At 46.8% G+C, this 15454-nt stretch overlaps 1 protein-coding gene across 3 annotated transcripts in view; it reads right to left on the reverse strand.

Annotated features, from left to right (window-relative positions):
- MOXD1 (monooxygenase DBH like 1) overlaps positions 1 to 15202 on the reverse strand; it is a 95323-nt gene extending 80121 nt beyond the window's left edge. Inside the window, exon 1 of one of the 3 annotated variants that reach the window (XM_024113466.3) lies at positions 14705 to 15202. In XM_024113466.3, coding sequence (XP_023969234.1) covers positions 14705 to 14962 — 258 coding nt within the window. In that variant the 5' untranslated portion in view covers positions 14963 to 15202. Of the gene's footprint in view, positions 1 to 9807; positions 9901 to 14704 lie in introns of those variants that run through there. The other 2 variants (XM_005280286.5, XM_065588650.1) reach the window with 2 other exon arrangements.
- Between the last annotated feature and the right edge of the window lie 252 nt (positions 15203 to 15454).

A 15454-nucleotide genomic window follows, 5' to 3' on the forward strand; every position in this document is an offset into this window, starting at 1 on the left:
TACAACAGGGACACACAGCAGTGCCGCGTGAAAGTTAAGGAGCTCAGGCAAGCCTAACAAAAGACAAAGGAGGCAAACAGTCGCTCCAGGTCAGAGCCCCATACATGCCACTTCTATGATCAGCTGCATGGCATTCTAGGGGGGGACCCTACAACTACCCCACCACTGTCCATGGACACCTGCAAGGGGGAGTCTCATGCAACATGGAGGAGGATTTTGTGGATGAGGAAGAGAAAGAGAAGGAGGAGAATGTGCAGCAGGGAAGAGGTGAATCTGTTTTCCCTGGCAGCCAGGACCTTTTCATCACCCTGGAGCTAATACCCTCTCAAGGCAGGATCCCCGACCCTGAAGGCGGAGAAGGCACCTCTGGTGAGTGAACATTTGTAACTACAGTACAGGGTTTAAAGCAATAGTGTTTAATGTTTGATTTGCCCTGAAGACTTGGGATGCATTTGTGGCCAGTACAACTACTGGAAAAGTCTGTTAACGTGTCTGGGGATGGAGCGGGAATCCTCCAAGGACATCTCCATGAAGCTCTCCTGGAGGTACTCTGAAAGCCTTTGCAGAAGGTTTCTGGGGAGGGCTGCCTTATTTCATTCTCCATGGTAGTACACTTTACCACATCAAGCCAGTAGCAAGTAGTCTGGAATCATTGCAACACAAAGCATGGCAGCGAATGGTCCTGGATTTTGGTCGCATTCAAGCAACATTCAGTCTATATCTTTCTGTGTTAGCCTCAGGAGAGTGATATCATTCATGGTCACCTGGTTGAAATAGGGGAATTTTTGTAAGGGAACAGTAAAAGGACCCCGGTCATGCTGAACTGTTTGCACTTGACTAAAAGGGATCATCCCAGAGAATAGCCACGCGGTGGGGTGAGGGGATGGGGTGTGCTGCACATCCATCCAAAAACTGCAGCCCCTCCTTTTAAATGGCAAAACCAACCAGCATTGTTTGTTATGGGAAAGGAGAGTGCTGCAGTTCAAAACCATTCCCACATATTATGAAGGCATTAGAAGCCAACCCCACGTACCCTTTGGCTTACTATGGCTGCCTGGAAACCAAATTCTGTTGCCCAGCCGTGTGTGATGTGTCACCATACCAGCAGGTGCTCAATATAAAAGGCAAAATGTGACCTTGTACCTAAAGCACATGTGCTATCTGCTGCGAATTGCTTGATTCACTGTGAAAGAATCTCCCTTTTGTTCTCAGAAATGTATCATCTTAAATGTTACTCTCCCTTTTTATCGGGTGCAAATATTTCTATGCTACCCCTATCATCTCCGTCCCTGAAGTTATCGCAGATTAGAAGGTGAAAAAAATGCACTCGCGATGACATGTTTTCCGAGCTCATGCAGTCCTCCCGCACTGATAGGGCACAGCTCAATGCATGGAGGCATTTAAGTGGCAGAGTCCAGGAAAGCATTAAGTGAGCGCAATGAGAAGAGGCAGGATGCAATGCTGAGGCTAATGGGGGAGCAAACGGACATGCTCAGGCGTCTAGTGGAGTTGCAGGAAAGTCAACAAGAGCACAGACCGCCGCTGCGTCCACTGTATAACCCCCTACCCTCCTCCCCAAGTTCCATATCCTCCTCCTCACCCAGATGCCCGAGAATGCAGAGGGAGAGGCTCTGGGCACCCAGCCACTCCTCACAGAGGATGGCCGAAGCCACAGAAGGCTGTCATTCAAACAGTTTTGATTTGTAGTGTGGCTACAATAAGCAATGTGGCCTTGTCCTTCTCTCCTCCCCTCCTCCCCCCTCCACCCCCCTCCACCGCACTCAGGCTACATTGTCAGTTCTCACTTTTTTAAAAAAATAAAGAAAGAATGCATGGTTTCAAAACAATAGTGACTTTATTTCCTTTGCCAGCTGTGATCGAAGGGGGGGAGGGTGGTTGGCTTACAGGGAATTAAAATCAACAAAGGGGGCGGATTTGCATCAAGGAGAAACACACACAACTCTCACACGGTAGCCTGGCCAGTCATGAAACTGGTTTTCAAAGCCTCTCTGATGTGCAGCACACCTAGCTGTGATCTTCTAATCGCCTTGGTGTCTGGCTGCTCAAAATCGGCCTCCAGGCGATTTGTCTCAAGCTCCCACCCCACCATAAACATCTCCCCCTTACTGTCACAGATATTATGGAGCACACAGCAAGCAGCAATAACAATGGGAATATTGGTTGCGATGAGGTCTAACCTAGTCAGCAAACAGCGCCAGCGAGCTTTTAAACATCCAAAGGCACATTCTACCACCATTCTGCACTTGCTCAGCCTATAGTTGAACTGCTCCTTACTACTGTCCAGGCTGCCTGAGTCTGGCTTCATGAGCCATGGGAGCAAGGGGTAGGCTGGGTCTCCAAGGATAACTATTGGTATTTCAACATCTCCCACAGTAATTTTCTGGTCTGGGAAGTAAGTCCCTTCTTGCAGCTGTTCAAACAGCCTAGAGTTCCTAAAGATGCGAGCGTCATGCACCTTTCCCAGCCATCCCACGTTGATGTCGGTGAAACGTCCCTTGTGATACACTGGTGCTTGCAGCACCATTGAGAAGTACCGCTTGTGGTTTATGTACTGGTTGGCAAGGTGGGCTGATGCCAAGATAGGGATATGCGTTCCGTCTATCACCCCACCACAGTTAGGGAAACCCATTGCAGCAAAGCCATCCGCTATGGCCTGCACATTTCCCAGAGGCACTACTCTTGATAGCAGAACGTCAGTGATTGCATTAGCTGCTTGAATCACAGCAGTCCCCACAGTAGATTTGCCCACTCCAAATTGATTCCCGACTGACGGGTAGCAGTCAGGCATTACAAGCTTCCACAGGGCTATCGCCACTCATTTCTCAACTGTCAGGGCAGCTCTCATCTTGGTATTCCTGCGCTTCAGGGCGGGGGAAAGCAACTTACAGAGTTCCAGGAAAATGGCCTTATGCATGTGAAAGTTTTACAGCCATTGGGAATCATCCCATATGTGCAACACTATGCAGTCCCACCAGTCTGTGCTTGTTTGCCGGGCCCAGAATCGGCATTCCACTGTATCAACCAGCCTCAATGCTGCCGTGATGTTCCAATTGCCACATCCCGTGCTTTTAGGAACGTCTGTGTCCATGTCCTCCTCACAATCGTCCTCATGTTGCCGTCCCTTAGCCAGGTTCTGCACATACTGCAGTATAATGCGCGAGGTGTTTACAATGCTCAAAACAGCAGCAGTGAGCTGAGTGGGCTCCATGTTTGCCGCGCTATGGTCTGCATGGGTAAACCAGGAAAAAAGGCGCAAAATGATTGTCTGTAGTTGCTTTCACAGAGGGAGGGAGCGAGGGAGGGGAGACTGACGACATGTACCCAAAACCACCCACGACAATGTTTTTGCCCCATCAGGCATTGGGAGCTTAACCCATAATTCCAATTGGCAGTGGAGACTGAGGGAACTGTGGGATAGCTGCCCACAGTGCACCATTCTGTAAGTCAATGCTAGCCACGGTACTGAGGAGGCACTCCGCCAACTTAGTGGGGACAAACACAATTGACTGTATAAAATCAATTTCTAAAGATAGACTTCTATAAAATCGACCTAATTTCGTAGTGTAGACATACCCTTAGATATTTTGATTATTACCTACACAGAGGGAAGATATTGGATACTGGAGGGCTCTTTGATTTAGCATATAAAGGCATAATAAGATCCAGTGTCTGGAAGTTGAAATAAGACAGCTTTTTAACTTTGAGGATAAATAACCAACAGAACAGGTTCCCAAGGTATCTGGTAAATTCTCCACCACCTGGAGTCTTTACATCATGATTAGCTATCTGTCTAAAAGATCTGATCTTGTTCAACCGTAAGTTATAGAGCTAGATGCAGGACTGTCATTAAAAAAACTAGACTACACAAAGCATGTGACAATATGCTTTAGGGGGGAAAACTTCACTGCGTGGGGGTGCACGACAACCTAGGATTCTTTAGTCTGCAGATGAAGTAAATGCTAGTCAAATGGCATCTGAAGTGACTATCTTTCAGGTGGACTTAATGTTGGAGATTTATGCATACCTCTCAGCTGTTCCTTATCATTAGGAACATCCCTCATTCTGGATCCAGATTTATAAGGTAGATGTTATTTTGTTTTTAATTACTTGAAATTATTATGAGGAAGACTTTCAAAAGCACCTAAGAGATTTTGGAGCACAGTTGTCAATGAGACTTGTGCTCCAAAATTCCTTAGGTGCTTTGGAAAAATCTCCCCCATATAGCATTAAAAATAAGGATTTTAGATAACTAAATTATATTATATATGTGATATCATATCATAACTATATTTCTTGTGTTTCCACTTAAGTGTTTTTGTTCACATTGTGTCCTATATATGAAACTGTATGGGTTAATGAAGAACTGTAAGAAAAATCTCATCTTCTCCTTGTTTCATAAAGACAACAAAAGTACTATAAATAAGGATATGATTTGATCATGGCAGATATGGAGGTCACTGATTCTGTGACTTTCCGGGACCTCTGGGACTTCTTCCACAGTGGAAGGACTGAAGCAGCTGTCAGCCTCAGATCAGCCCCAAGCAGCAGCCCCAAGGCTGAAGCTGCGGCTAGGGTGAGCAGATCAGCAGTCCAAAATATCAGGACGGGGGGGTGGGGGGAAGCGAAAAAAAGGGGGGGCAGAGCAAAAAAAAGGGGGGGGCGGAGCAAAAAAAAGGCATTTAAAAGGGGCCGGGGGCATTAGCAGGCCCCGGCCCCAAGTGCTGCCCTCCCCGCAGAGCCTCCCGCCCCCCCCGGCCCACCACGGGCATATGCGGCACGCAGTGGATCCAGGCGGGGACAGCGCGGAGCGGGCAGGAGCCGGGTGGGCGGCAGGGGCCGAATCCCCGCTGCTGCCAGGGAGCCCCGCGCCTCTCCCGCCCGCTCGCGGCTGCGGCTCCTTCCCGGCGGGACGCGCCTTCCGCCGCCCCGGCCACATGCAGCACGCATCTCCCGCGCCTACTCTCCCTCCCGCCGGGAAGGAGCAGCTGGACGTGTGCCGCATGTGGCCGGGGGGCGCATCCCGCTGGGAAGGAGCTGCAGCCGCGAGCGGGAGGGAGAGGCGCAGGGCTCCCTGGCAGCAGCAGGGATTCGGCCCATGCTGCCCAACCGGCCCCTGCCCGCTCCATGCTGCCCCCCGCCCGGACCGCTGGTTCTTAAAGGAGTAAAAAACACTTCATTATTCACTTTCTCCACGTATTCCTGATTTTATAGACCTCTGTCATATCCCCTGCCCCTCAGTTGCCTCTTTTCCAAGCTGAAAAGTCCAAGTCTTTTTAATCTCTCCTTGTATGGAAGCTGTTCCATACCCCTAATCATTTTTGTTGCTCTGCTCTGTACCTTTTGCAATTCCAATATATCTTCTTTGAGATGGGGCAATCAGATCTGCATGCAGTATTCAAGATGTGGGCATGCCGTGGATTCATATAGTGACATCATGATATCTACTGTCTTATTATCTATCTTGTTCCTAACATTCTATTAGCTTTTTTAACTGCTGCTGCACATTGAGCAGATGTTTTCTGAGAACTATTCACAATTATTCCAAGATCCCTTTCCTGAGAAGTAACAGCTAATTTAGCCCCCGTAATTTTGTGTGTATAGTTGGGATTATGTTTTCCAATGTTCATTACTTTGCATATATCAACTTTGAATTTCAATTGTCATTTTCTTGCCCAGTCACCCAGTTTTATGAGATCCCTTTGTAAATCCTTGCAGTCTGCTTCAGATTTAACTATCCTGAGTAATTTTCTATTGTCTGCAAATTTTGCCACTTCACGGTTTATCCCTTTTCCAGATTATTTGTGAATATGTTGAACAGCACTGGTCCCAGTACAGATCCCTGAGGAACACCTCTATTTAACTCTTGCCATTCTGAAAACTGACCATTTATTCCTACCATTTGTTTCCTGTCTTAATCAGTTACTGATCCCTTAATCCATCACTGCTTACTTTGCTTAAGAGCCTTTGGTATGGGACCTTGTCAAAGGCTTTCTGAAAGTCCAATACACTATATCCACTGGATCACCCTTGCCCACATGTTTGTTGACCCCCTCAAAGAATTCTAGTAGATTGGTGAGGCATGATTTCCCTTTACAAAAGCCATGTTGACTCTTCCCCAACAAATTGTGTTCATCTCTGTGTCTGATAATCCTGTTCTTTCAAAAATTTTCCTGGCCCTGAAGTTAGGCTTACAGGCCAGGATTGCCTCTGGACCCTTTTTTTAAAAAAATGGTGGCACATTAGCTGTCCCCTATTCATCTGGTACAGAAGCTGATTTAAATGATTGATTACATACCACAGTTAGTAGTGCTGCAATTTTATATTTGAGTTCCTTCAGAACTCCTGGGTGAATACTGTCTGGTCCTGGTGATTTACTACTCTTTAATTTATCAATTTGTTCCAAAACCTCCACTATTGACACATCAATCTGGGACAGGTCTTCACATTTGTCACCTAAAAAGAATGGCTCAGGTGTGGGAATCTCCCTCATCCTCTGCAGTGAAGACTGATGCAAAGAATTCATGTAGCTTTTCAACCATGGCCTAATCTTTCTTGAGTGCTCCTTTAGCACCTCGATCATCCAATGGGCCCACTGATTGTTTGGTAGGCTTCATGTTTCAGATGTATTTAATTTTTTTTTTTCCTGTTGGATTTTGTGTCTTTTGCAGTTGCTCTTCAAATTATTTTTTGGTCTGGCTAATTATGCTGCAGTGTTACCTTATGTCCCAAACTCAAGCTAAGAGGGGCTTAATAGTCATCTGGAGATTTTTCCACAGTGCAAGAGATACCTCCAACAAAGCACCAACTGAAATATGACAGGGTGGTACACATTTTGCATCTCCTCTTTTGCTGCCTTTCAACTTGTTTTCTAAACACTTTTTTGTTGCTTTTGGCATGAGTGCACTTAAAAGCAGTATATCGTCAAGCACAGAGAATGCTCACTGTTTTATGTCTTTTAAAATCCATTCCAAGCACTTTCCTATAAGCAAATAAGCTAACTCTATGGGATACATTTGATAACAGATATTCTTTAGTTTGGGTGAGAGTTAACAAGCAAGTCTGTAATGAATAATGAAGTACTTTTTAGTGACACACAGCCCCTATTCACTAATGATTTACACCCTGAGTAAGGACTATTTTTGTGTAAGTTCAACAGATGAATCTTACAATGCAACCCTCTTGTATAACTTGCATAAAATAGGCATTCATCAAGGAGGATTACTCAAAATGGGTCTCTAAACTGCTACGTGCTGTGGGTCAGGATGCACAGTTCCAGACAGGGGTGGAGACCGAAGGAGAAGGCTTGGATTTAGCATAAAAATGCATGCTGTGTCAATTCATGAGCACAAATGAGAGAGGCGTTTTTTTTAAAAATAGCTAGATGCAAAAGTTAAGGCTGCCCCAAGCACTTTCATGGCATTTAATCCAGGTTGAAAGTGAACTTGGCAATATTACAGGGGTAACATTTTTACACGCATGAGCTGTTCAACAGTTTCTCTAATGGAATCATAAGGAGCTCCCAGCCCTCCTACATCAGGCACCATTACTTTGTTTCACCGTTTGCTGTTTTTTAAAAAAAAGCATGTTCATTGTAGTCCTGTGCAATCTACAGCTATGCCATTGCAATGCTCTCTGCAACATGGCAGAATACTTGGCTGTAGCATTCTTACTGATAACCACAGTTCCCCGCCTCTTCTCCTGCTTTATCTGTCTCTCTCCCCCCTTTCTAGTTTTCCACCCCCTCATAAAAGTATACTATTGAGTATTCTAAAGTGACTATGCCATAGGACTTGTTCTCTGTACCCTCCCAAAATTGTTTACTAGGTTGCCACTCCAATAGCTGAACTCCTGAAATGCTTGGCCACTAATGTATTATTGCCCCATCATTCAAATCACTTAGCCACACTTTTTAAAATCATGTTGCCTTCTATGATATAATTATACTCTTCAGCCTGATTGATCTACAGTACTTGGAGAGAGTTAACAGAATTGTCTTTCAAGTCCTTTTAGCGCTACCCCACCAGAAATCCCTTCTGTTGCATTAAGGCTAAGGTGAAACAAAAGTTGTAACATCAAAGTCCAAGCGACATTTAAAAATATACAAAGTAAAATCTATGTTGAATAGCCAGGATTTGAAATGCTATTTTAAAATATATATATAATTTAAGGAAAATGCTTCCTGGTGGTGGGGTGGTGACTGGGGAGTGCACACGTAGGGATGAAGAGTGTATGCCAGGCAAAAGATTTTTTTCTGCTCTCTGGAAACCCTCTGCAGTCTTCTTCCACCCCAATGAACTGATCTTTCACAGGGTAATAAACAGAACCTGGTTTTACAATTATTGACTGAAGTAGTTTTGCTATGCTTATAATGCCTGTTCTCAAACAAACAATGACCTCTCTCTTCCTGTAACACTTTCTTTAAAAATAGAAGGGAAGGCAAAGAGGGTTAAGGAAAAAAAAGATAAGCGCCAAAACTGTCACAAGGGACCAGTAATTCTGAGTGCCCACTTTGAATTTGAGGAACTGTCCTAAATTGAGATGTCAGTGGAGGAGATTTTGGAACAATTTGATAAATAAACCAGTAATAAATCACCAGGACCAGATGGTATTCACTCAAAAGTTCTGAAGGAACTCAAATATGAAATTGCAGCACTACTAACTGTGGTACATAACCCATTGCTTAAATCAGCCTCTTTACCAGAGGACTGGAGGACAGTTAATGAAACGTCTTTTTTTTTTTAAAAAAAGCTCCAGAGGTGATCCTGGCAATTACAGGCTGGTAAGCCTAACTTCAGTGTCAGGCAAATTGGTTGAAACTGTTGTAAAGAACGGAATTATCAGACACAGAGATGACCCCAATATGTTGGGGAAGAGTCAACATGGCTTTTGTAAAGAGAAATCATGCCTCATCAATCTATTAGATTTCTTTGAGGGAGTCAACAAGCATGTGGACAAGGATGATCCAGGGAATATAGTGTACTCAGACTTTCAGACAGCCTTTGACCAGGTCCCTCACCAAAGGCTCTTAAGCAAAGTAAGCTGTCCTGGGATTAGAGGGAAAGTCCTCTCATGGATCAAAAATTAGTTAAAAGATAAGAAACAAAGGGTAGGAAAAAATGTCCAGTTTTCACATTGGAGAGAGGTGAATAGCAGGCACCCCAAAATTATCTGAACTGGTACCAGTGCTGTTCAACATATTCATAAATGATATGGAAAAGAGGTAAACAGTGAAGTGACAAAGTCTGAAGATGATGCAAAATTACTCAAGGTAGTTAAGTTCAGTGCTGACTGTGAAGAGCCACACAAAACAGAGTGACGGGGCAAGAAAATTGTAGATGAAATTTGGTGTTGATACATGCTAAGTAATGCACATTGGAAAACATAATCCTCACTATACATCCTGTGACAAAGCTCTGGCCTTGTCTCCGTGGGTCCCACATTTCCTGGCAGATTTCGCTAGCCTCAGAGGCTCACTGTGACCCTCCACGTAGCCCTTCTCTCTCTAGAGGCAAGGGTCACAGCCCACTGAGCCATTTTCATCATAAGCCAGCAAGGGAGGTGAGGAGAAGCTACCCTCCCTTGCACAGTCTCTGTTGTCTCTGAGTCTCAGTGATTAATAGGGGGCAAAAGGGGGAGCCCGGGCCCACCCTCTACTCCAGGCTCCAGCCCAGGGACCCTAATAGTATCAGCTATGGTAGCTGACCTTTTAGAAATAGGATGTGTACAATTCCCTGGGCCATTTCCACACAGCAGCCCCCACTTCCTCAAGATCCACTTCACCCTTACCTCAGGGCCTCCTTCCTTGTGCCTGATATGGTTTGTACTGCTCAGTCTCTCCAACAGCATGACTTCCTCCTACAGCTCCTGACATGCATGCCCACCTGACTAACTCAGAGGCTTTTAACTAGTTTCAGCCAGCCCCTGATTGGCTTCAAGTGTCCCAATCAACCTAGCTGCCCTCCCTGCCTTCTGGAAAGATCTTAATTGGTCCCAGGTGTCTTAATTGACATAGAGCAGCTGACATTTGCTTATCCTGGTAACAGAGATTTGTTTAGCCTATGGCTAATATATCTGTCTCCCATTACTTTACTATAGCCATCTGGCCTTGCCCCATCACAATACAAAATGATGGGAACTAAATTAGGTGTTATCGCTCAAGAAAGAGATCTTGGAGTCATCAGGGTAGTTCTTTGATAACATCCACTCAATGTGCCTGAGCAGTCAAAAAATCTAACAGACTGTTAGGAAATGTACAGATAATAAGACAGACAATGTCATAATAATACTAATATGTAAATTTATGGTATGCCCACACCTTGAATACTACATGCGGTTCTGGTTGCCTCACCTAAATATATATATATATTAGAATTGGAGAAAAGTACAGAAAAAGGCAACAAAAATGATTAGGGGGATGGACCAGCTTCCATATGAGGAAAGATTTAGACTGGGTCTGTTCAGCTTCAAAAAGAAACGGCTCAGGGAGGATCTAATAGAGGTTTATAAAATCATGAATGGGGTGGAGAAAGTGAATAAGGAAGTGCTATTTACCCCTTCACAGAACACAAGAACCAGAGTCACCCAATGAAATTAATAGGCAGCAAGTTTTAAACAATCATAAGGAAGTGCTTCTTCACACAAAAGACAGTCAACCTGAAGAACTCATTGCCAGGGGTTGTTGTGAAGGCCAAGACCATAAGTGGATTGAAAAAAAGAATTAGATAAATTCATGGAGGATAAGTTCATTAATGGCTATTAGCCAGGGATGCAATCCTATGCCCTGGGTGCCCCAAAGCCTCCAACAGTTGGATCCTGGTGCTGGGCAACATGGAATGGATCACGCAATAATTGCCCTATTCTGTTAATTCCTTGTAAAGCACCTAGCATTGGCCACTGTCGGAAGACAGGATACTGGGCTAAATGGACCTTTGGTCTGACCCAGTATGGCCGTTCTTACATAAGACTCTGCCCCATTTTACAGAAAGGTTTTAGGATGCAGCACTGGGGAAAGGATGATGGAGAAAAAGAGATGCTGTCAGCAAGCTGAATAGATACTGGCATTTCAGCAAGACTCTATTTCATACTGCAACAAAATAAGTCATTCCACTTGGCATAGCATAGGTTTATGAATAAAATGTGCAGTTCCGAAAAATAGTAGGAAGTTGCTAATATCACTTTTTCATCTCAGTTGTAATTTATTGTGCATGACAGTGAACACAATCTTTAAAGGTTACTGGAATACTGCATAGAGTTCTGGTGTCTACATTTTAAAATGGATGTTGAAAAATTAGAAAGGGTGTAGAAAAGAGCCACATAAATTATTTCAAAACTGGAGAAAATGCCTTACAGTTAAAGACTTAAAGAGCTTGATCTGTGTAGCCTATCAGAAAGAAGATTGAGCAATGACTTGATAACAGTATATAAACACCTTCCTGGGGAGAAAATACCTGGCACTAAAAGGCTCTTTAATCTACTAAAGAAAGATATAACAAGAACCACTGACTGAAAACTGAAGCCTGACAAATTCAAAGTAAAAATAAAGCACACATTTTTAACAGGGAGGATTATTAACCATTGGAACAGACTACAAAGGGAAGTGGTCTTGAAATCAAGACTGGATGCCTTTCTGGAAGATATGCTTTAGTCAAACACAAGTTCAATTCGGGGCAACTGGATGAAATTTAATGGCCTGAGTTATACAGGTCTGTCTTGATGATCCAGTGGTCCCTTCTGGCTTTAAACTCTATGAATCTAGGACATACATTTCCAGATAACTAAACTGGTCTCTTTTGGTTTTGTGTTTTATTCAAAGACAGATTTTCTGTAAATCTATCTTCAGTTTGAAAGATCAAAGAAAATCCCTTTTTACCTGAAATTATCAGTTAATATATGCCTGTACTTCATGCAGTAAAATAACAAAGTATTCCAAATGTTAAACATGTTACTAGTATTCCAAAAACTAGTTTATTTTAGAAAATCTAATTATTAATTATTTGATTATTGAGTTGATGCAACAGAGACATTTTAGAATTTGGTTTCTACTGCTGAAGTTTTAGAGATGCCATATGCTTAAAATAAAAGCACCTCCAATTTGTATGAAGTCATTTCAATGATCAAATACTTCTAGTAAATCCTGGAGGAGAAAAGAAAGGCTACAATTATTACTCCTGGAGGAATTCTGCACCACTGCACATGAGCAGAATTTTTGTCCCCCATAGATTTTTTGCTTCCCCGCAGAAAATGACTTTCTGACAGGGAAACAAAGGGAAGTCACAAGAGTGGTCATGTGACCCTCTCCAGCAGTATGTTTTGGGTGCGCAGGGCAGCCGGCAGAGAGGCAAAGCACTGTGGGGCAGGAGGCAAGACTGCGGAAGACCTGGCTGGTGGCTCCTAGCCTGTGCCGGGCTCAGCTGCTACTCTGGGCTGGGGAGGATGGGATTTCTTCTTCCCCTGCACGATATCCAGCACTGGATCAGACTCATCCCCAGATTTCTTCCCCTGCTGCAGGAAGCTCTGCAAACTTCCCCCTCCCCCACTGCTTCCTGCACCCATCACTCCTCAGCTGCACAGAGATCTGCTCCCCCATTGCCCAACCCCCGTGCATCCAGACCCCCTCATACTCAGACCCTCCCACTGAACCTCACCCCCCACACACACACTCAGAACCCCCCCCCCCGAGGAGCCCCACTCCCCCTGCACCTGGACCACCCTGATGAGCCACCTGCACCCGGATCCTCACCCCACTGAGCCCCAACCAGTTCCACCTGGATCCCCACCCCACTGAGTCTCACTACCCCAGCATCTGGTCGTCCCCCCACACCCAGACCCCTTCCCCTGCTGTGCCCCAACCACCTTCACCTGGACCCCCCTGCAGAGTCCCATTACCATTGCATCCAAAAAAACCCAACAATCCCCTCTGCATCCACATCCCCTCCACACCCAAATCCCCCACTGAGCTGTCCGCACCCAGATTGCTCCACACAGAACCCTCTCAACCCACACCTGGATCCCCCCACACTAAGCCCCTCCACACTTGGATCCTGCCTTGCTGAGCCTGCCTGCCCACATCAGGTGCACCTGGCAGAGAGGGGCAGGGCCTTTGGATGTTTCTGGGGCAGGCCCAGTCCTTGCAGTGTGTCAGGGTTGGATGCAGCCTCACCGCTGAGTCCATGCCCGGGGGGAGGAGGGGAACTGCACAGTGTTCTCCCTCCTCTGTGCAGCCAGTGGCCTGTATTTCCCCAATGCCATGCTGGAGCCTCCACATTTATTTGATAAACAAAATGTGCAGAATTTTAAAATATTGTGCACAGCATTTTAAATTTTTTTGGAACAGGATGCCCTCAGGAGTATATTATAGGGCTTGTTTTTTCCGCCCCTATTTGCTTTGGCTACTACTTTACTCCATGAGTAGCCCCTTTAAAATCAGTGGAGTTACTGGGAGAATAAATTACTATTCAAGGCAAGTAAGAGTGGCAGAATCTGGTTCATCATTTGTAGATACCAGGCTTGATTCTCCTCTCACACCAATTTTACATCATCTAACTTCATTGGGTTCAAAATAGTTCCTTCAGATTTACACTGTTATGAATGGATTGCTGTTCCCATGGCAAAACGGGCATCTGATCAATTTCTAATAATTTTTTATACACTTCTATAACACCAATTAAGTTCGGGGGATGTGGTTCTGGACTCCTGTTTCAAAGCCAGGCTTCTTAGCATTACCTAGCAAATGTTTCCGCCAGGCTTATATTAAAACAAGTGGCCTGGAGAGTTTCACTGAAACCATCCTGGGAGCTTGTCTTACCAGGAGGTACATTTTGCAAGTACAAATACTGTACTCACATAACATAAAGTTGCTGCTGTTGAACCCCCTTGTGAGAACAAGGTCAAACTATTACTGTCTGCTTCCAGTACATAATGGCTTGAACAGAGATGGGCAGAGACAGTTTATGCTCCAGTTGATGAGGCTGGATCTGGGGCTAAAAGTTGGGGAAGTTACATCCCGATTATAAGGCGATGATAATGTCGGTAGGGTCCCCTAGATTGCCTAGAAAGGAGAAACTCCAAGGGCAGGAAGATTATAATACACGAAGCCTGCGCCACCCGCGGGAAGCGTAGTTAACTGTTCATGGGCAGCAGTGTGCCAAGGAAGGCGCATCCCGCTGGAAGAGGCTCCGCTTTTGCACTTCACTTCTCCGGGCACAGAGCTCAGTCCCGAAACGCAACGCGGAGAAAGCGGGGAAGGGGGAGAGAAAGGGGTTATCTATTCTTGATCCCGGGGGGAGGGGAAGCACCGTGACAGCTTTAATAAAGGAAAGTGGGCAGAGGGACAGAAGAAGGGTCACATACACAAGAAAGAAAGAAAAGTTCTAGCGAAAGGAAAGGCTGGAAAGGGCAGGGAAAGACCGAGCGGGAAGAGAGCTCAGCGAAGGGAAGGGCAGAGGCTCGCAGAGCAGGCAGGGCACAGCAAGGCAAGCAGGGTGTGCGGAGGGAAGAGAGACGCAGAGACGAAAGAACTAGAGCGGGCACACGCAAGGGCAGAGCTGGACTTGGTCCCCAGCGCTCCGTCCTCTCCCGCTGCCTCGGGCTGCTCCCAGCGGTGCAGCAGCTGGCAGCGGTGCAGCTCGTAGCCTGGCTGGAGTGGGGGTCGTCGGCCAGGTGCTAGGGGCGGCGCCGTTCTTACCTGCAGATAGGGCTTGCCCCTGGCCACGCCTCCCACCACGATGTCCGCGGACGCCATGGCCCCGGTGGGGGAGAGCCCGAAGCCCACGTAGCCCTGGGTGCGCACCTCCAGGCGGAAGGAGATGCTGCTGCCCTGGTGGCCCCACAGGAGCCGGTATCCGGCCGCCCCGTCCAGCACCGCGCTGTGCGGGTAGCGCCCGGCGGCCGCGGTGGCGGCGGGGAGCAGCAGCCCCCACAGGAGCAGCGGCCAGCGGCGCATCCTTCCCGGGTGCCGCTCGCTCGGGCACGGAGAGGCTCGGTGCGAAGAAGTCGCCGAGCTCCAGCCTGCACCTCTTAGCCGGCGCTGGGCTCTGCTGCTGCTGTAGCCGCCGCCGCGCACTGCACTTGAGCGGGGGGGTCTTGCTCAGCCCGCCTCCGCTGCGGGCGGCACCAGCGCTGCCAGCCCCGGCTGGGCGCAGGGGGAGCAGGGGGCTGGCTTTGTTCCCCCTCGGGGCGGCGAGGTGATGGGGCGGGGGGCGGAGGCGGGTCACTGAGGGGAGGAAGGTGGGGCTGTGGGGGCGGGACGCAGAGGTAAGAGGCAGGGCGGGGGGAAAGGGGTCAGGAAAGGGAGGGGTCGGCACTCGGGGGGAAGGGAAGGGTCCTGGAGACCAGGAATGGGGCCGAGAAGGGTTCATGGGAGAAGCGGCTGGGGGCCCACGTGGGGTTCCCCCCCTTTGGTTCGGTGAGTCAGGAGTCCCAACCCCCGCTCCAT

The sequence above is a fragment of the Chrysemys picta genome, chromosome 3 (genome assembly GCF_011386835.1).
Source record: "Chrysemys picta bellii isolate R12L10 chromosome 3, ASM1138683v2, whole genome shotgun sequence".
Lineage (NCBI taxonomy): Eukaryota > Metazoa > Chordata > Testudines > Emydidae > Chrysemys > Chrysemys picta.